This window comes from Caretta caretta, chromosome 1, assembly GCF_965140235.1.
Source record: "Caretta caretta isolate rCarCar2 chromosome 1, rCarCar1.hap1, whole genome shotgun sequence".
NCBI lineage: Eukaryota > Metazoa > Chordata > Testudines > Cheloniidae > Caretta > Caretta caretta.
Genome location: NC_134206.1, coordinates 244,079,234 through 244,099,757, shown reverse-complemented (window position 1 = coordinate 244,099,757; position 20,524 = coordinate 244,079,234). Strand labels below are relative to the sequence as shown.

General features: G+C 45.6%; 1 protein-coding gene across 1 annotated transcript in view; it reads right to left on the bottom strand.

Annotated features, from left to right (window-relative positions):
- NINJ2 (ninjurin 2) overlaps positions 1–18,947 on the bottom strand; it is a 72,424-nt gene extending 53,477 nt beyond the window's left edge. Inside the window, exon 1 of the mRNA XM_048829026.2 lies at positions 18,806–18,947. Coding sequence (XP_048684983.1) covers positions 18,806–18,838 — 33 coding nt within the window. The 5' untranslated portion in view covers positions 18,839–18,947. The remainder of the gene's footprint in view (positions 1–18,805) is intronic.
- Positions 18,948–20,524: the final 1,577 nt, after the last annotated feature.

Here is a 20,524-nt window from a genome sequence, read left to right as displayed (position 1 = left end):
AAAAATGCATGCAATTAGGCATCCTTCCATCATGTTGTCTATGGGCATTCCTAAACATAGGAAACTTCTGCAGATATAATACTCCATCAGAGAAGGGGGTACGGGAAGAAGTTCCCTTCCCTCATTAAATTAGAATATTATTTCCAATAATCCATCTTCCTAAATCTACATTCCTCCATACATGCTGGACACCCCTGCTCGGGAAGATATTTATTTAGTAGAATTTTCACCCTTGTTGTCCTCTGTCCTTGAATTGGGCACCAAATGGTAATGTATTTGTTGATCCTTCTGAAGAAGTCAAGCATATTCTGAAAAAAATTATTCTAAATAATTCCTTCCAAAACCTATTTGAGGCTCTTAACTCTGCCAACCCTCTGTATTTAGCTGTTGTTAAAAGGTTTGCCCCATTCTTCTTCCTATACATCTCCCTATTTACAGTTTTTCAAACTTAGCATGTACCAACCTTCCTAATATCTTCACCCCTGAGAAACAGCAGCCCACATTCACCTAACATAGCCCTCTCTCTGTTCCCAGGCTACGGTATATTAGTGCTGACTAAAAGTGTAAGAGGTACCTCAGGTGAAAATCAGAACAGAGGCTGCTCAGTAACTAATCTAATAGTCCCAGAGTTTTTGGTCCAGAGAGACTATCGACAGAAGTCAGAAAGGTATATTCTCCCTCCTTAATGTATTCAGAGGAGAATAGGCCCCGTGGTATATACATTATACACCCGAGGGAATTCTGCACCAAAAAATACAAATGATGTGCACAATATTTCAAAATTCTGCAAATTTTATTTGTCATTAAATAAATGTGGCTCCAGCATGGCAGTGGGGAGCACAGGCCACTGGCTGCACTGAGGTGGGAGATCACCCTGAAGCCCTCACCTACCCCGGTACAGAGACTCGGCAGTGAGGCTGCACAGTGCAAGGGTTGGGCCTGCCCCAGAAACACCCTGGGGCCCTACCCCTTTGCGCCAGGTGTGGGTGGGCAGGCTCAGCCCAGCAGGATCCAAGTGGGCTTAGTGTGGTGGGATCTAGGTGTAGGGTCAGAGGTTTCTGTGTGGGGCAATTTGAGTGCGGGCGGCTCAGTGGGAGATCTGGATGTTCAGAGCACATTGGGGGGTTCTGGGTGCAAGGCCAATGGGACTCTGCAGAGGATCCTGATGAAGGTGGTTGGGGCTCATGAGAGGGGGCTGGGTGTGGGAATATGGGGCTCGGTGGGGAGTCTGTGGGGATCCAGGTGCTGGGGGAGTAGGGCTTGATGGAGTGGGTATCCAGGTGCAGCTGGTTGGGGATCAGTGGGGTGCCGGAGTCAGGGTGTAGGGGGCTCATTGTAGGGATCCCGGTGTAGGGGGGTAGGGCTTGTCAGGGTGAGCGTTCGATGGGCCTGCTTAACAGGGGAGCCCCAGCTGCTGCCGAGGGGACACCGCATGCCGGGCTCCCACTTCCCCCTGCTATTCCCCTATCCCCTTCCCTATTCCACCCCCTTCCTTCCCCACTGCCTCTTCCCCTCACGACCCCTTACCCAGCCCCACCATGGGCACTCACTGTTGCACAGAATAGAAACTGGGAAGGCTCCCAGCACACAGAAGGGGAGCTCGACTGGCCCTAGGACCCAGGAGGTGGCGGAACTGAGACACAGACAACCTCCTTCAGCTGGGCAGCTCTGTGCTTGCGGGATGGGGCGGGGGCAGTGGCATGTAACCCTCTGTGCCTCGCCTCTGTTTGGAGTGGAGAAATCACCCCCCAAAACTGTGCCCATAGTCGCCCTCCGTGGCTTCCCTGCCATTTTCTGTAGGGAAACACAGGAAATCGCAGGCGGGGGTGTTGTGTTTCTTGAGTGCACGCAGTCCTGCAGAATCCCTCCAGGAGTAACACAGATCTTCCCAGAAGAAAGCTGTGATCCGTAAATCCCAGATTCCTTTGTCTTTGTATTTTCCCTGTCCTAAGAAGGGCTTCCCTCCCGCAGGTGTCCTTCCTCAAGTAGTATCAGTGAATCTGCTTTAGAAGGTGGACAGGTAATAAGAAACTTTGTCTGGTTATCCCAGCAGAGTGTGTGCAGGGAACAGAGTCTGAAAACAGCTGAAGTGGTACACGGTGTACTGTGCTTCTCTAGCAGACTTACACTTTGGACATGTATAGTACCTTTCATTTGAAGATCACAAAGCTCTTTATAAGTACATACACACACACTTAGGGTATGTCTACCTTGGAATCAGAGGTGTGGTTTGCAGTTCATGTAGACATACCTGAGCTAGCTTTAATCTAGTTATCACTTCTGAAAATAGCCGCAAAGATGCGGCAGCACAGGCTGCCCAGAATCCTGGGTACCTACTGGTGCCGTGAGCCCATGCCAATGTCTGTGTGCCACTCCATCTTCCCTGTTATTGGTATGTGTGCTAGCTATTAAAGCTATCTTTAGGCATGTCTACCCAATCTGTCCTCTGATTGTAATGCAGACGTACCCAAACATGCACACAGTAAACTGAGGCACAAAAAAATTAAGTGACATCATCAATGGCAGAGTATGGAGCAGAACCTAGGGCTCATTGCTCCCACCTTATGTTTTAACTCCAAGATAATAGTCCAAAACCATTTTTACCAGTCTGAGTTTAGCATGTGCATTTTCCTTTTTAGTATGGCATTTAATATATTAAACAAAAGCAGAAGCTACTTTAGGGTGCAGGTACAATGATGTTGGACACATTATGAATAGATAGACTGGATACTGCTTACTCTTAGCCCAGTGAGAAACAAATTCTCGTCAGACAGGGAGAAAATAGAGGGGGTGAACAAGACAAGAAGGTGAATTACGCTCAGATAACAGTAAAGAGGGGTAGATTTCTCTCATATATGCCCAAGTGGTGATGCATCTCTTCTCTGCTTTTTGCCATTGGTTGTCATGGGAGTATTAGTCTGCTAGACAAACGCAGCCAAGTGGCTGAGTCAGCTTCTCCCACAGGAGATATAATGTTGCAGTGTATACATTGTGGGAATGAGCCAACAGGAAATGATTTAAAATGACCTGTTAAAATCAGCATTGCCCCACCCAAGCTGTAAACACCTGAACTCACCAACACATTGGTCTCACTCCCAGAGTTCTGAGACTGTTCCCCCACTCCTCGTCCCCAGCGAATCACTGTTTTGCCACTCAACTGGCCCGGAGAGTGAATCCAATAATGCAGACTGAGCTCAGTAGCTCTGAATTGCCCTTGGAGGTTCATTGCCAGAGATAGCTCAGAGGGCTGGTAATGGGTTGCAGAGCCATTGAACTCTGAACATCACCAGCTGAAAACTGATTCAAGTGAAAAGAAGAGGAGTACTTGTGGCACCTTAGAGTCTAAGGTGCCACGAGTACTCCTTTTCTTTTTGCGGATACAGACTAACACGGCTGCGACTCTGAAAGCTGTCATGATTCAAGTTGGTTGTCACCAAGAGCTGTTGCTATCTGTTCTTCAGTGGCCTTTGTGAAATGAGCCCAGCGCCTAGTAGTTATTAGGAGCTCCGTGTAAAGATACAGACATAGAACACTTCTGTAACAGTGTCCACAGCTCAGTTGGTGCTAACTGTCCCCTTTGTTGCAGCAGACTCAGACTAAATTAACCTCCCACTTTTGATAGAGTCACTCCAGCTCAGGCTAGTGGCAGATTGGCAGGGTATCATGGGGAAGTCTGTGCTGTCCCTATTCTGTGGATAGAGAATTTCAGTCTCCAGGTCTGCCCAGTCCTCATCCCATGTCCCTGTTTTGTCATTCGTTGCCCCCTATATTTAGTAGTTTCCTCATCCTGTGGCCCCTGCCTCCTCCGAGGGAGGTGGGCCTTTGGTTCTTGTAGGCTCACACCTGCCTTTCCCAGAAGAGACACTGATTGCACCCTAGCCCTGTTTTTTCATTCTTTGTCCCTGTATTCAGATAAGTTCTTAGGCCCTGCCCTCATTTGTGCAAGGGTTTTCCATTGTTCTGGTGGGCTTTGCCCACCATTCCCAGGATTTAAATAGGCTGGCAGTTTTCACAAGTACTCAATCTATTTCAGATGCACCAACTTCCCCAATTCCCAGGGGGGTGCTCATCCCCCACTCCATTCCAGGCCCCACTCCACCACAAGCCCCCACCATGCCTCTTGCCACCCTGCCCCGTTCTGCCCCCTCCCCTGCCTATTCTTGCTCCCGCTCCTCTCCTCCCCCCAGCGCCTCCTGAACACTGCTGAACAGCTGATCGGTTCTCGGTGGGTGGGAGGCGCTGGGAGGGAGGGGGAAGTGCTGATTGGTAGGGCCTGCCAGTGGGCGGGAAGCACTTGGGGGGAAGGGGAGGAGCTAATCAGTGGGGCTACCAGTGAGTGCTGAGCACCCACTCTGTTTTTCCTGTGGGTGCTCCAGCCCCGGAGAACCCATGGAGTTGGCGCTCATGATCCCCTTCACAATGTTTTTTAAAGGTTACGCTGCTCAGCCAGCTGAACAGCAAACACCAGAGGGAGAATGACAGTTTGTGAGAGCTCCAAATTCCTTAGAAATATATGTGGAGCCACCATGTCAAAGCAAGAGCCTTTTGATAAAGCTCACCAGTAAGACTGAAACTGTGTATGTTCCTCAAGCAACTTTTTCACGATTACATGCCAAAAATGGGGACTGCTTAAGGAATCAGCCCAGCATCAGCTCCCAAGAATCTAGCACATGAAGATAAAGACAGAGGTCAAAGCTAGTCTGATCCACAGAAAAAAAAAAAGTGGTGGTGTATTCTGTTTACTTGCAACGCATTAGTCAGTCACTAGCTGTTTCCCTGTGCTGTACAGAGTTCCAGAAAGGGTGTGGTTCCTGATCAACAAACCAGAAAGATCTGGAGTTCATGTGTGGAAATCCCTTTCTTTGTGCCTGTATTTCTAGCTTTTTCTTTATTAAATGCCTCCTGTTTAAGAAGGGCCATAGATTCCATGTAGAGTGACCAGAGAGCAAATGTGAAAAATCAGGACAGGGGGTGGGGGGTAATAGGATGCTCAGGGTTTAGCTGATCGCCATATTTGGAGTCGGGAAGGAATTTTCCCCCAGAGCAGATTGGCAGAGGCCCTGGGGTTTTTTTGCCTTCCTCTGCAGCGTGGGGCACGGGTCACTTGCTGGAGGATTCTCTGCATGAAGTCTTTAAACCATGATCATAGCACCTACAAGCCCCGGTCACAGACCAGGACCCCATTGTGCTAAGTTCTGTACAACAGAACAGACAGTTCCTGCCCCAGAGGGCTTACAGTCTAATGTATACGGCAAGAGACCACAGATGGGAGAGTACAAGGAAACAATCAGGCAATATCATCTAACCAAGTGTAACCAGGCTGCCTAAGCAGTACCCTCCTGTGGCCCATCACGGGGCAGCTCACCCAGCTGCAGATCCCCAATAGTTAAGTATCACTCCTTGCAGGCCCATTGCTATGGTGCTTTAGCCCTCTGTCTATGGCACACCTGAGTCTTATCTCTTAACTAAACTTAGGGCTGTCCCTAGCTATTTTCGTGCCCTACGCACCCCTCTCCCCCGCGGGGGGAGGGAGGGCTGTGTAGGGCCCCAGGCTTCCACGGAGGGGAGCGCGGGAGGGGTGGGGAGGCTTCCCCTAGGCCTCCGCTGGGGGGCTGTGTGGGGCCCAGCCCCATGCCTCAGGGTGGGGGCTGGCCCCAAGCCTCCGTTGGGAACGGGGACTGGCCACTTCCTGTGGGAAGCGGAGTGACCCGGCCCTAGCCTGCTCTGCTCCCTTGGCTCCCAGGCTTGGGGGAGAGGGGAAGCACCCCGCAGCACTCGCCGGTGGCACGGCTGGGAGCTAGGGGAACGGAGCAGGCTGGGGCCGGGTCACCCTACTTATCGATGCGTGCAGGGAGCCCGACTGCTTCTGGAGTCCTCAGGGGAATGGGGGTGGGGCTGGGGTGGAGCGGGGCAGAGCGGGGGCCCTGGGGAAGAGCCAGAGCAGGGGCTGGAGCAGGGCTTCCTGGTACCCTATGCAGCTGCGTGCTTTGTGTATGGGTAAGGACAGCCCTGCCTAAACTCATCAATTTTAAGGCCAGAAGGGACCAGCCTGATCATCTAGTCTGACCTCCTGTACATGGCAGGCCACAGAACCTCACCCACCCATGCTTGCAATGGGCTCATAATCTCCGGCTGAGTGACTGAAGTCCTCAGATCTTGATTTAAAGACCTCTTCTTGGATATTAGAGTCCAACATGAAAGGAAAACCAGTGAACTCAAAATCAGGCTAGTCTCGGGATTAGTGGGCAGGACCTCATCCTTCTACACAGAGCTTGTCTCAGTTAGTCCTTTTCTTATCAGTCTTCCTGAGCCTAGTTGTCGCATCCAGTGGGAGGCTTGTCCAGGTAGCAAAGCCTCCCAAAGCCTCAGGATCTTGGCTGGAACCAGGCTTCTTTCATCAAGGACGAAGCAGAGCTGTGCACTCCTTCCTGTTCAGCCCTGAGCTGAGCTAGGTCTCCTCCTTTTAACTCCCCTCTTCTTGCCTGACGTGTATTGCAGATGTAGCAGAGTTGGGCCAACAGACTCTCCTTAATCCTCTGGTGGCCAGAGTGAGCCTAGCTGCCTCATTAACCCCCTTGTTGCCCGTGTGGGGCCTCTCTGCCCCATCACAGCAAGAGAGACACGGGATGGGGGAAGGGGTAAAACACACAAGCAGAGTGAACAATGGGATGGTGGCAAATGTCATGTTAGTGCCACAATTATCAATTTTTTTTTGGCTGTGTCAGCTACATAGAAAGGGAAGGGAAGGAGGGTGAGAGAGACAGGGAAGGGGAGGAACAGGCAAGAGGGGCCGGTCACGTGGCGTGAAGCTGAGGTGAAGAGACTGTGAGGGAGAGGGAGGGGGGAGAAGGAGGAGGGTTGAAGCAAACAGCCAAATCAGCACAGGACCTCGACCCACCGCCCGAAGGGAGCCAGATGGTAAAATGATCAACAGTGAAATAAACGTAGTCAATTAAATAATCATCATTATGTTGTATCATCATTATGCCTTTTTAAATAGCTATCATTTCATCTGTCCGCAGACTTGGGAAGACGGGAGGGCACTGGTTATTCTTTGGAAGGTTTCCTTCCTTCCCAACTTGAGGCCTGATTCTCAGTTACACGAAGGCTTTGGAACTGCTCCCTGCAGAAACATGGTTAAGCATGAATCTGGCCACAGAAAAGGTGCAAGACACACCTCTGTGCCTTCCCAATTTACCTAGGCTATGTCTACACTACAGCTTGTGTCAGCATAACTTATGTCGTTCAGGGGTGTGAATAAACCGTCCCGCTGAGTGACATAAGTTACACTGACATAAGCACCAGTGTGGACAGCACTATGTCAGCAAGAGATCTTCTCCCGCCAACATGGCTACTGCCTCTCATGGAGGTGGTTTTATTAGGCCGACCAGACGTGTTGCAGTGGTGCAGCTGCCGTGCTTTATCTGTAGACAAAGCCCTAAGTTTGCTTCCTAGCTGACTGGTAAAGCTACAGGTAGCAGAAGAGTGATATGTTCAGCCTCTCATTGACATCTTCAATTAATATTTCACTTTAAGATTTGTGAGGTGCCCAGATACCATGGTGATGGATAAAAAAAAACAATAATTTTTTTCAAAAACTGGTGGTGTCACCAGGACCACCAAGTACTAATCAATCCGAGCCACGTGCCAAAGCTCCAACCAGATTGCCTAGTTGGTACTACTGCTTTATTTAAGAAAATCTATCACACTATAAGTTGTTTAAAACTCATGCCGAGGTGAGAGGAGACCTGTCTTCCATTTCTGGTTCTGCCACTGACTTTCTATGTGACCTTGGGCAAGTCATTTATCCATCTGGGCCTCAGTTTATCCATCAATAAAATAGGTCTAAAAAGACTTCCTACTTCATAAGGGAATTGTGAGGCTGAATTCATTGATGTTTGCAAAGAGCTTTGAGATCTTGGAATAGAAAGTGCTGTGGAAGAGTAAAGCATCACTGTGCTATTGCCTGTGAATAGGCATCCTTTCAATACAAAGACACAGTATACTGAGGGCACTTTCGCTTTCATTTCTGTTGAAGAAAAACTAGTCCTTCCAGAGGAATAAAGTTTGTGGTGAGTTTGGGCTCTTTAAAAAAAATGCTGTATTTGCAGTATCTGTGTGCAAAGTAAAAAACCTAAAAATATCTTTAAATGGCGAAACCAAAACCCAACAACTCTTTTTCATGCTGTGATCACTCAAAAACAGCTGATGGGAGTTCACAAAACTTTCCAGAATCAATTTACCTTTGAGCTGAGAATATGCATGAGAAATTTCAGCCCAAAGGGTTATTTTGGGGGAAACTTTATAAGTGCATGAATATAAGAGCTTAGGATAGAAATGCTTTTACAACCATAATTATAACATCACACAACTTCATTGTGTAATATGACAGGGAATTATGACTTGCCCAGTGTACAAGCTGCAATGAATTATAACTATAGCCATTAACACGCAAATCTCTTGCAGCATCCATGAGTGTATCCTTCTCCCAGGCAAAAAGAAACTAGTGTCAGATTTCTGTAGCTGTAGTTCAGACACTCCTTATTACATAGTCCCAGCCTGGGGAGTATCCAAAATGATAGAGCTGGTGAGTGCTATGAGGTATAGATGATTCAGGAACATCCCATCCTTCCAGAGATGTTTTTATACACATTTGACTCACAAGCCATATTTTCAGATGTGGACCCAATGGAATGCCACTAAAAACACCGCTGTACCCTTTGTACCAGCACAGATCCTGCACTTGTGGACATATCTCCATCTGTGCATGATGGTATACACACAGGCAGATTTTTGCAGGCACTTTGTATAATAATAGCTAGCCCTTTGGTAGTGCTTTTTAGCTAAGGATCTCAACATGCTTTACAAATATGAACTCTCAGGCTCCTCATAGGATATCAGGGTTAGAAGGGACCTCAGGAGGTCATCTAGACCAACCCCCTGCTCAAAGCAGGACCAATCCACAATTTTTGCCCTAAATGACCCCCTCAAGGATTGAACTCACAACCCTGGGTTTAGCAGGCAAATGCTCAAACCACTGAGCTATCCCTCCACCCACTTGCCTGCCTTACCTGTGAAGCGGGTAAGTGGTGTTATCACCATACAGACAGGAAAGCAAACCCTGACCAGTTTAAGCAGACAAGTTTGAAAATGTTGGCTTCAAGCTATGTCCCTACATCCATAATCAAGCACCCAAACAAGTGGCCTGATTTTTTAGAGTTTCTGAGCACCCTTGGCTTTCGCTGAAGACCATGAGAGCTGCAGGTTTGGTGTTCAGCTCCCTCTACTTCCTGAAAATCAGGTCCTTTATTTAGGTCCCTAAATAGCAATCTTGGGGCCTTGCTGTGTGGCTAAATTTGAAAATTCTAGTCCAGATTGTTTGCTGAAATTAACACAATGGGTCTGATTTTTTCTTCTTTTTTTCTTCTTCTTTTTTCTGCCTTTCTGCCATCATTAACACCTGCGCAAAGTGGGGATAAAATGCTACAGGATCAGAACGATAGCTCATGTCATCCACTTTGAACAGGTATGCGTTTAGGTCACGGAGAATGAGAGCCAACACCTCACTTGAAGTGGCAGGTGTAGAAACCACAACTTCTGAGAGACATCACCAATCTTCTGAGAGATTGTCTTACATCCCCTAGATCTAGTGGCTACTGCAGCAGATTTAGCCACTCTTTCAGAAGCCATGAAAATTGGATGGGCCCAGCTCCAGCAGGGAAGGAATCAAGATGCACAAAAGCTGGTACTGAGGGAAGAGACTTAGAGACTTGCTGTCCATCTAAATATGTATTTCTAGAGCACCCATCAGCATACTGTCTAGGCACCTGAGATCCGACTAAGGGTCGAGGACAAGAGCTAACACAGAGACTCGCACCAAAAATGAGACTGATTCTCAGTTGCACTAAGGTGACTTTACCCCATTCTAACAGTGTAAAGAGGTATTAAAGTGGATGTAAATGACACCTACTAGAAAAGGGGTCTTGGTGTAATTGAGAATCAGGCCTAGTAAAAGGCTTATGCACTCTCGGGGGCAGTTCGGGCATAAGAGTTTGGCTCACAGAAGAAGGACATGAAGAAAGATGAAGATAGTTAAATTCTTGTTTAAATTGTTGGGATGACAGGGTAGGTGATGATAATTATATATTATTTGTATTGTCATAGCACATAGATCCCTACTTGGGAAGATGAATGGGTACAGCCTCTCAATTCTTAGGAGCTGGGAGAATGTTCTCATTGGGGAAGGACATGGAAACCAATGTGAACTGTGATTCATAATCTGCTTTGGTTTTTAAGTTACAAAGGACACATTTACTCGCAAAAACCATCAACTCTGGGGAAGATTTGTTTTATTTTATTCTGAGATCACAATTCATCATCTTAGCTGGACGATCAGGAAATCAGCATAGCCTTGCTTAGGCTTATGATTATACGCTGAACAAAACCCATTCTTCACTCATACCAACTGGCACTGAATAATGAGGAGTCCAGTGGGGTTGCACCATAGGTCTCTGTATACGGCGCATGTGGCAGGGGCTGCATTGCGGGCTAGCAGGAGCATGGAGGAACTCTTAAGGGATACACTGAGGCTGGAGGAGAGCTGCTTTTCCATCTGGAAAAAAACAGAGAAGACTACACTCCATGCTGGTGCTGAGGGTGAGAGCCCCTAAAGGGGTCTTTACCACAGGATGGCCCTTAGTTCAGAGGCATGCAACTGTCCCTCTGATGTTAAGCAGAAATCAAGGGCTCATTCGCTGTTTGGCATTTGGACTGTCAGCCTTGTAGTGTTACTTCCTGTGAGCAGGTGGGGGAGTTCACAGGCCATGTGTTCTCCTCTGCCCCTTTTGAGGGAAGGGAGCTCCCAGGTGGCTTTGGACTGCCTCCCACTTACCGTGTGCTGAGGCGGAGTCTCTAAAACTAAACAATAAAATACCAGAGGTCACTGACCTACAAAAGCTGCCAAACAAACCAGGATGGGCTGGAGGGAAGAGCACGGGGAAAAGGGATGTTTTTGTCCCCAGGCGTATTTACTCCTCCTGTCAGCTGACCTTGTTTTTCTAAGCTGCCCCTCGTTCATGGTCTTGGTGCAGCTGTGCAGATGTGCTGCCTCTTTCTGCATGAAAATGGTGCCACTCAATTCAAAGGCCCTCGGCATCCCCATTCCTCTCCGCAAGAACCACATGAGTTTGTCTTGCCTCTTCAGCCACAGAGTCTCATCTCTCTTTCCATGAGTCTGCTGTTTTTGTGGTTCCCCCAACATTTTCATCCCCTTCCACTACCTCCTCCCCCACTCTTGTGAGTTTTAACGACAAAGAAAAACGCTTATACTTTATTCTTAAAACGCTTTCTTTCCCCAAACTCTCTGTGTCTCACCCTGCATGCCTCCAAACATTTCAGGGCCCCCCTCTCCATAGGAAGCACTGCTGACAAAGAATCATGTGCTTCCATCTCATTCAACCTATTGGCTGATTTTAGTATCAACACCCTATGCCACTACATCCACAAGCACTGCTTTTGGTCACCCGGGGGAATGTTGCAGCATTGGATTTGAGTTGTTGCTGGAATCCCCCTAACACAAGGCATTGTGATGACTCAGCTGCACCATTGTCCTCTTTAGGGACGGGCAAATTACTCCAGATTATTGTACAATAAACTCCCAGAACCTTTGCCTGTTTCTAGTTCCAGACTTGAACTAACTGTTTTTTGGTGGTTCTGAAATGTTCAGAAAAGGTTTTGTTCACTTCAGGATTCTGGCTGGGAAAGGAGGACTTGTGAGGCAGTGAAAAAGCCTGTTCTCAGAGTATTTCTATGGAAGCAGTTGATAGTATTTTTATATAATGAGCTCTGGCTGAGTGCTCAGAGCTGTACAAACATAGTACGAGCAGGATTGGGCTCATGGTCTGATACTGCAGAATAGGGACAGACTAAACTTCTGCTCTAGTTTGTCATCTTGTGTCCCATATTGGTTAGAGCTGACAAGGGATCTCGCACCAGTTGTGCAAAGGGTTCACAAAAACTCTTTGGTGCATTTCGTATATGTTTGTACAGTGCCTTGTATGATGAGGCCCTGACCTGGCTGAAGTCTCTAGGCAGTACTGCAATATAAATATTTAATAACCATAAAGAAGGGTGTTCTAAGAAGGCATCCACAATCTGCTGAGAGAGCCTGTTGTCGCATGAATTTCAGATTTAAGGGATTAAATTTATCCCTGAGGTAACGCCATTGATATCAGTAGAGTTACCATAAGGATGGATTTGGCACCTGAAGGCACTCTGAGAGACAGGTTACCTTTTAGAAACCTGCATAGATACAATGTTTGGATCTACATTCAAACCCTGTGAGGCTTGCTCATCACTACCCCTTTCCATTGCGTAGAGAGGGACACTGCTTATGCAACAGCTACAGCTGCTCAGTCCTCCACTCAGGCAGGCCAAGGGTCAGAATTCATTACCAGAATGGCTTAAGTTTAAGAATCTTCAGGATCTGTTTCCTCTCATTTGAGTAATTTTCAGCATGGCAAGTGACTTTTACAGGCACTGGAGGGAAAGTTCACTGTACCATTTGTGTTGAGTCATTGACTTTTTCCTCCTCTAATACTGGTGTCGGTAGTAGCAGGAATTATGCTAATCTTACCCATGAGTGAGGCCATGGATTATTCAAGATGTTGCTTGGCAGCACAGAGTAAACATAACATCTTATATTCATGTACAGTAGCACTCTCATCACAAAGTACTTTATAAACTAATCTTCAGACTTGACACAGGATTCACTCCATCCACCTCTAGGGTTAAGTGGAGTGGCTGTTTAACAGCACACAGTAGCCTTATACAACAGTTAAGAACTGGAAGTCAAGAGTCTGCAGTTTCTGCTGGAAACAGAGGCAGTTTAGGTAGGAGAACACAACTACCCCCGTTGCACTTTGACCAGAACAGCAGGGCCAGATCCTCAAGTCATGTAAATTAGCAAAACTCCATTGCTTTGAGTAGGGGCTATGCTGATTTACACCAGCTGAGGATCTGGCCCAATATATCTTTCAAAGAATGCTATGGATTCTATGATGCCCACAAATGATCAAAAGTCCCACCTACTGTATCATTAAACACCACTTCCTCCTGCAGTTAGGTATCCTTGAGGATCTCCCATCAAATTACAATGCCAGAACATCTCTGCTTAGCATGTGGGAGGAGACAAAACAAGAAGAGAATGTTGCTGCATTGATGCCTATCAGAAGATTAATTGGGGTAGTGCAGCACTGTCAATTTCCACATAATGTCAGGACACAGAGGGCCAGATTCTCTCCTGCACAGCAACCCACTCAGTGAGGGAGCCCATGTGCACAGCATATAAGAGGTGAAATACATCTAACAGGAGGGCATCTGGTTAGAAGGAGGGAGAACATGGTTTGATGGGGTCTCTGAATGTGGCATTTGGGGGAAGATCAGGTATCCAGTGATCCCTCTTCATGCACATTGTTTCAGGGAGAATTACAGACAGTCAGCAGGATTAATTCACTATTTAGTGTGTTCTGCATATAATTGGAGAATACCCATTAATATCCTCCACTCCCATATATATTTTCACATTTGTAACCCTATTGTGGTCCTGTGCTTCTGAAGGAGTAGCATGGATAAGACTCCTCAATATCATTCGTTAAATGTTGATACCTTTCTTTCACCAAACCTCCCTGAGGTGGAGCACCTGGGACCAAATTAATGCCAGTTGAAGGCCTCTGATTTTAAGTGGAGTTACACCATGGATGAATCTGGCCCCTAATCTCTGTGTGTGTATGCATACCTCATACTGCACAATGCTCTCAGCTTCTACATCTCCTTTACCACTGATCCAATTTCTTCAAGACACCTCCCCCCCAAAAAATACTGTGCTTGAAAAATTGCCATTGTGCCCCTCCCGTTCTAAGTAAAGTTGTCCACACCCAGGGAGAGAAATTGAGGGGGAGCAGGAGGAATTTGTAGGAGTGAGGAGAAATATCACAACATGATTTGAGAACAAAGAACAAATTAGTACTGCTGTAAAAAAATCTCATTCTGCACAGTGATGTGCTCGCACCACGTCTCCAAGCCATCTAGTGTCAGTGTGACAGGCAGCCTGGAGAATAGCCTCTGTAGTGCTGTGCAGAATCACAGTCCCCATGACTTGGGGAACAGACATAAGACCTTTCCCTTTCTCCAGTCTGATATCAGATTTCACATCTCTTGTTTTGCTGACTACATTAGAAGAGCTTTGTTTTCACAGTGAATTTTCTCCCTAACTCTCTACACTCCTCCCATCCCACCCTAGACTTTTTGTTATATACAGTCTGTTCTTATTCCTAAATTTCACAGTTTGAGTTAATGATATTTAATAGTTAAGAGGCTGGGGGCACGGGAGATCTCTTGGACTCTATTCCTATCTCTGTCATTGAATCGCTACCTCACAGTTTGATAAGTCACTTATGTGACTGAGTTTCTCCATCTGAAAAATAGGGATAATTGTTCCCTACCTTCCAAGGATATTATGAGGCTTACTTACTGTTTGTAAAGTACTTGGAATCTTCACATGAAAGGATCTGTATGAATGCAGAGTATCATTATGAAAATACAGTATTATAAATTCTTCCCAGTGCCCAAATGACATAATTGAAGCCCTCTGGGACAGGAACAGTGCTTGGACTATAAAATCACATTATCATATTTTTTGGAAATTGCTGAATGAGGGTAAAAGTTTCTGCAGCACTAGAAAGCACAAATTGGCTATTCCTGCAGAAGCAGCAGACAACTATGTACCCAGACAGAGAACTTGTAACCACAATGCTGCCTGAGGGCAAAACTTAAAGCCACAAAAACAAGAATAAACAGAAGTCTCATCCAGTTGTGAACAAACCCACTACATTCCGTCATCAGGCAGTATGAAAGTGAGATGTGGGAGAGAGAATTTATGATTTATGTGGGACTTTCCATTCATTTTGTGAATGTTTTAGAAAAGTCCCAGCTGTCAGGTTGATAGCCACTCATTAAAGTCATGCAAATTCTATTCATTTGCCTGTCTAAAATCTGTTTAATCTAGATTTAGTCAAACTATCATTTGGGAGTAAATTATGTAATGTATTTAACTCTTTTTTCTGGTTACAAATTGTTTATAAATCCATCCTGATTTCTGGAAATGTAGTTGATATTCACAAGTATTCACTGAACAGTTTATGCAAGCAAATTTCATCCTATGGGGTGGTGTCAGACTGCTCACTTCATCTGTTCATTCTTTGTTATTTATACTGTCTGATCAATCACTTAGTTTGCAAGGTATCATTTCTGCCCCATGCACTGGATGACTGGAACTTTTTAAGAAGAACAGCAATCTAAAAAACCGACAGAAGTGAACAGAGGACACTCATCTTCAAATATCATTGTTCCCATAGGAATATGAACAACATTCATTCTGTGAGCATCCCTTTGAACCCAAACCCATTCACACAGATATATATGAACAGCAAATAATAAGGTGGCAACTATAATCTCATTGAATGGCCAATCGGAATTGGAGCATATGTTCACTGATATTATCTTGTGGTATTCAACTAACTCTAATCTAATTCATTTTACCAATCTCTTAATTTCTAATGCACCCATCACTATGGTATCAAACACCAACTCTGAGGCAGGATGGGCTGTCTGGTGGCGGGTTTTGTTTTGTTTATGTCAATATCCCAAATGCTGTTTCAGCTCCCGGTTATCTCAGCTTGGAATTTGCCGTAACAGATCAGAAAACTGATCCACCTAGTCTGACTTCCTGTCAACAGCCAATACCAGATACTTTATAGAGAAAAATGAAGCTGCCATTGCGGGCAAAATCTGAAAGCCATAAATAGAGATGTTTGGGGTGAAAAATACGGACACACCTTCAAATTCGGGTTATAGTTTTATCTGTTTACTCAGGTTTTTGCTGAATGGGAGTGTATCAAGCTTGATATAGAGCATTTTTCATGTTGACAATGTCTCATTTTAGGATCTGTGTGCAGTTTGAAATTTTGTATGTGTGCCTAGAAGTGGGAGTTGAAAAATAAACACCATAGAAGTGCTCTGGACTTGGAGAGTTTTGGGGCAGGAGAGAGTAAGGAAATGGTAGCTACTTTGCTTGTTAGGAAAGCAGCTGTGGCTCCTATACTGGGACAGTCAGCAGGTATCCTTTTTAATGCACCTGATCAATTATACAGTGTTGTTTGGAGGCAGAAGGGTTAATCTTCCTGATGCTCATACACCATTAGCTGAAATAGGGGATTTGAAAGTGCTTCATGTAGCTTGCATAACTCCAAATGTTGTTATTGGTCATAAAATTATCCTGTCCCCTATTTAGTGCCAGCTACAATATTTAACTCTCTGACCTGCTCCAGGACACAGTGAATTCCACAGGCTGACTACATGCTGAGAGAAGAAGTATTTATTTTTATTCTGTTAACTTCATCTAGTGAGCTCTTGTTCTTGTATTATGGGACAGGCTAAAAAAGAGGAGACTGATCAGTTCTCACTAGAGCCTTCATAATCTTAAATACCTCCTCTATTGCAGGCTAAAGCATCGTAAGTTTTGCATTCTTTTCTCAAATGGAAAGCCTCTAAATGTGATGCAATATAAAAATTCTAGTTGGCAGTGAGCAGCCATTTGGGCACAGAATGCCTACAAAATAAAACCAAATGAAAGCAATAGAAATATACGTTAGAATTCTTGTCTGTTACTGTAATAGCATACAGTAGTTCTTTCAGATAAAGATTTATGCAGCAGCTGTGGGATTGCCCCAGAATGTGCAGTGCTTATACCTGCAGGGGCCTCCAGGGCTGTAGCTGTTGGACTTCAGAGTGGGCACCTGCACTCCATTAGCCAGAACAAAGAACCAAGGGGTACTGTCAAAAGTGCCTTTAATTAAAGAGTGTATTCACTATCTTTCCCTCACTCCTCTTTTTTCTCTCTTTCATCTCCTGCTTCCTTTGCTCTGCCTTAAGGACCCCTCTACTTCCTCACTTACATGATCCATAATGCTCTCTTTCCTTTGCCAGTATCATCCAGGAGGTTTCCTGATGACGAGTATGCAGGAACCTATGAATATTTGTGTAAGTTTTGTAAAGTCTGGTTTAGCAAAATCCCCATGAGGTGTCATTAGGAGAATCTCAAGAAAACATTCTGTCTTGTGGGATTTTGCAGAGAAGCAGATGATATCCTGCACTTGCCTGGTTCAGAAACAAACGTTCATTTTAGTTTTGAAATTCAAACCACCTCTCCCTTCTCAGTTACTCACATACTATCTCCCTTGACTGAAGCTACCCTTAACAGCCCTTCAGTCACACTAGAGATGGGCCCAAGCCACGAGGTCCAAATCTGAATGCAGAGCCAAACTTTTCTGAATCTCAGGAGTATTTGGATCCAGGGGGTTGTTTTGTCCTGTTATGGAGGCTGGGTTCATGCACAAAACTGAGATACAAATCTGAATTTTTCCCAAGTGTGGTATATTCATATGCAGGGGTTTTGGTTTGTCTTTAGTTTATATATCTTGACCTGTTTCCCATTACAACTGTTCCTGGTTTGCATACCTCTGCCTTCACCCTTTCTACCTTGTTTTAGGAAAGATCAGCCTTCTCTTTTTTGTGGTCAAACAGAGGCATCCGTAGCAGTATCCAGCTTCACCAGTTGTCAAAGCTACCTTTGAATACTTCTCAGTTTTTTCCTGTTGTGTCTGAGGACACCCATTCCAGCCCTTTAAGATCTTGCACTGCATCTCATTCCTCTGCTGAAGTGACCTTGTGAAGCTGCCTGCATCAGGCCCCTTCCCCAGTCAGTCACTCTCTTTGTTCTGCCATTCCATGTTAACAAATTCTGGGATTGTGGGAATGAGTCCTCTTTATTACTGCTTTGATGATTTCCATAACAACAGGCCCAATTCTTTGCATTATAGTCTCTAGCGATTTTGACTTAGATCTGAACTTCCCTAAGGTTTTGCTGTGTTCAGTTCTAAGATTTGGCTTAGGCCACTATAAAGATGGAGGCCAACTGCAAAGTTTGGATACTGGTTCAGACTTCCCAAATCTGGGAGTTGAGTCTAGGGCTATGCTTGGAGTAGTTCTAGAGAAGGGGCCAGCTGCCAGGTGCAGATCTGAATCTGAACTTTCCCAAGTTTGGCAAATGTTTCTGATCAGGGGGTTTGATTTCAATCTCTAATAACTTCTTTCTAAACCCTTGGAGAGTTGCCCTTTACTAAAGGACACACTGAGTCCAAAGAAACACCCTCCTTAAAAAACAAACACCTGCAAAGGAAACACATAGGACTGAAGGAGTTTTACCAATGGGTTTTGTTTCTCTATCAACTCCGCATAGGAAACCCTGGCTCATGCTTTCTCTCAGCATTTGCTGTATGTATTCTTTTCTTCCTCTCTAGACGGGGAGCACTTTCTGCCAAACACAGAAGGGCTTTGTGAGGAGGGGAACAGCTCAAACTCTTACAGCTAGTAAAGTTTGCACTGCCTCCCTCTCAGACCTGGACGCTACCGCCTCTGGTGTTTCACTCTTTCCACAAAAATAGTTCATTCTAGTAAGATCCTGCAGCTCTTCTTTCATCCTGTCTCCTTCACAATAAGGAGCTAATGAGCCCTTTCATTAGCAGAGTGTTGAGAAGAACGTGCAATCAGCTTCTCTCCAAAGGGAGCTGAAAATGTCAGCAAAGAGGTTTCAAAACAGTACCAAAACAGAGGAGTAAATGACAGGATTTGATATTGTCTCCCTCTACCCTCCCACTTCCCTCTTGGTAATTCCCCAAGATGGACTCACTTGAAGGTTGATGATTTCCCCTTCTGATGCCATCCTTTTGCCCTTAGGTCTCTTCGCAGCCCTCTGCAGACTGCACAGTAGGTTGGGACTCTGCAGTCCCAGGGATTCTATAATGATTCCTCTGGGTAGGAGAGCACAGCTGCTGAAACAGACCTGCTATTCATTGGCCTGATGTGAGACGCCCGTCTTGGCACAAACGTGCGGGGGAAGAAGGGGATGGCATACAAATTCTTTGTCTTCAAAATGCTGAATGGTCCATGGAATAAACATCCCTCTTAGATTCGCTATGACAGTTGTGTTCACTATGTATCTCTACTAACTCCCTTGGTCCAGCTGAGCCCTGTGAGATCACTCAGGCTGGAATTCTCTGATGCAGCTAGCGTACCATGAGGGTCATGGCACAGACAGTACAGAGCATTTAGCAACAATCCTGAACCCTCTCTGTAGCCACAGAGCCCCTCTGTTCAAATCAGGGCTATCATATGAAGATGGTTCGAAAACTAGTGGCTGAGAAGGTTCAGGCCAGAAAGTTATGTTCCTTCACTGTTGAACAGCATTTCAGCAAAGCTCTAGAGAAGGCGGAGGTGGAATTTCCATTCTAAACCCATTCTCAATTACTTCTCACTTTCTCAACCAAGAAAAACATCATTTAGATCTTGGAATTTCTATTCCTGGTATCAGCCCCAAATGAGGTTCTTTTTTGATTGGTAAGTGAGAAGTGACCAAAAGTTGATTTAGAATGGAAATGTACACAGCCAAAATCAAGTCACAGAGCATGAACACAATATAGGTGGGATCCTCAGCCAGTGAAAATCAGCATAGCCCCATTGACTTCAGAGGAACTATGAAATTTTACATCAACCAAGGTTCAGGTGGAGAGGTTTTGTCCTTTGAAGGACAACTTCACTGATCAGTTACAATGGCACAGAAAGTTATATTTTTTATAAAGATTATCTTGTTAAGAAGCATGCTATGTAGTATGTATGTAGTTAACCAGTGTTCATCACAGTTTCTGTATCTCCCGGTCTATGAAAGATCATAGAATCATAGAATATCAGGGTTGGAAGGGACCTCAGGAGGTCATCTAGTCCAACCTCCTGCTCAAAGCAGGACCAATCCCCAATTAAATCATCCCAGCCAGGGCTTTGTCAAGCCTGACCTTAAAAACTTCTAAGGAAGGAGATTCTACCACCTCCCTAGGTAACGCATTCCAGTGTTTCACCACCCTCCTAGTGAAAAAGTTTTTCCTAATATCCAACCTAAACCTCCCCCACTGCAACTTGAGACCATTACTCCTTGTCCTGTCCTCTTCTACCACTGAGAATAGTCTAGAACCATCCTCTCTGGAACCACCTCTCAGGTAGTTGAAAGCAGCTATCAAATCCCCCCTCATTCTTCTCTTCTGCAGACTAAACAATCCCAGTTCCCTCAGCCTCTCCTCATAAGTCATGTGTTCCAGACCCCTAATCATTTTTGTTGCCCTTCGCTGGACTCTCTCCAATTTATCCACATCCTTCTTGTAGTGTGGGGCCCAAAACTGGACACGGTACTCCAGATGAGGCCTCACCAATGTCGAATAGAGGGGGACGATCACGTCCCTCGATCTGCTCACTATGCCTCTACTTATACATCCCAAAATGCCATTGGCCTTCTTGGCAACAAGGGCACACTGCTGACTCATATCCAGCTTCTCGTCCACTGTCACCCCTACGTCCTTTT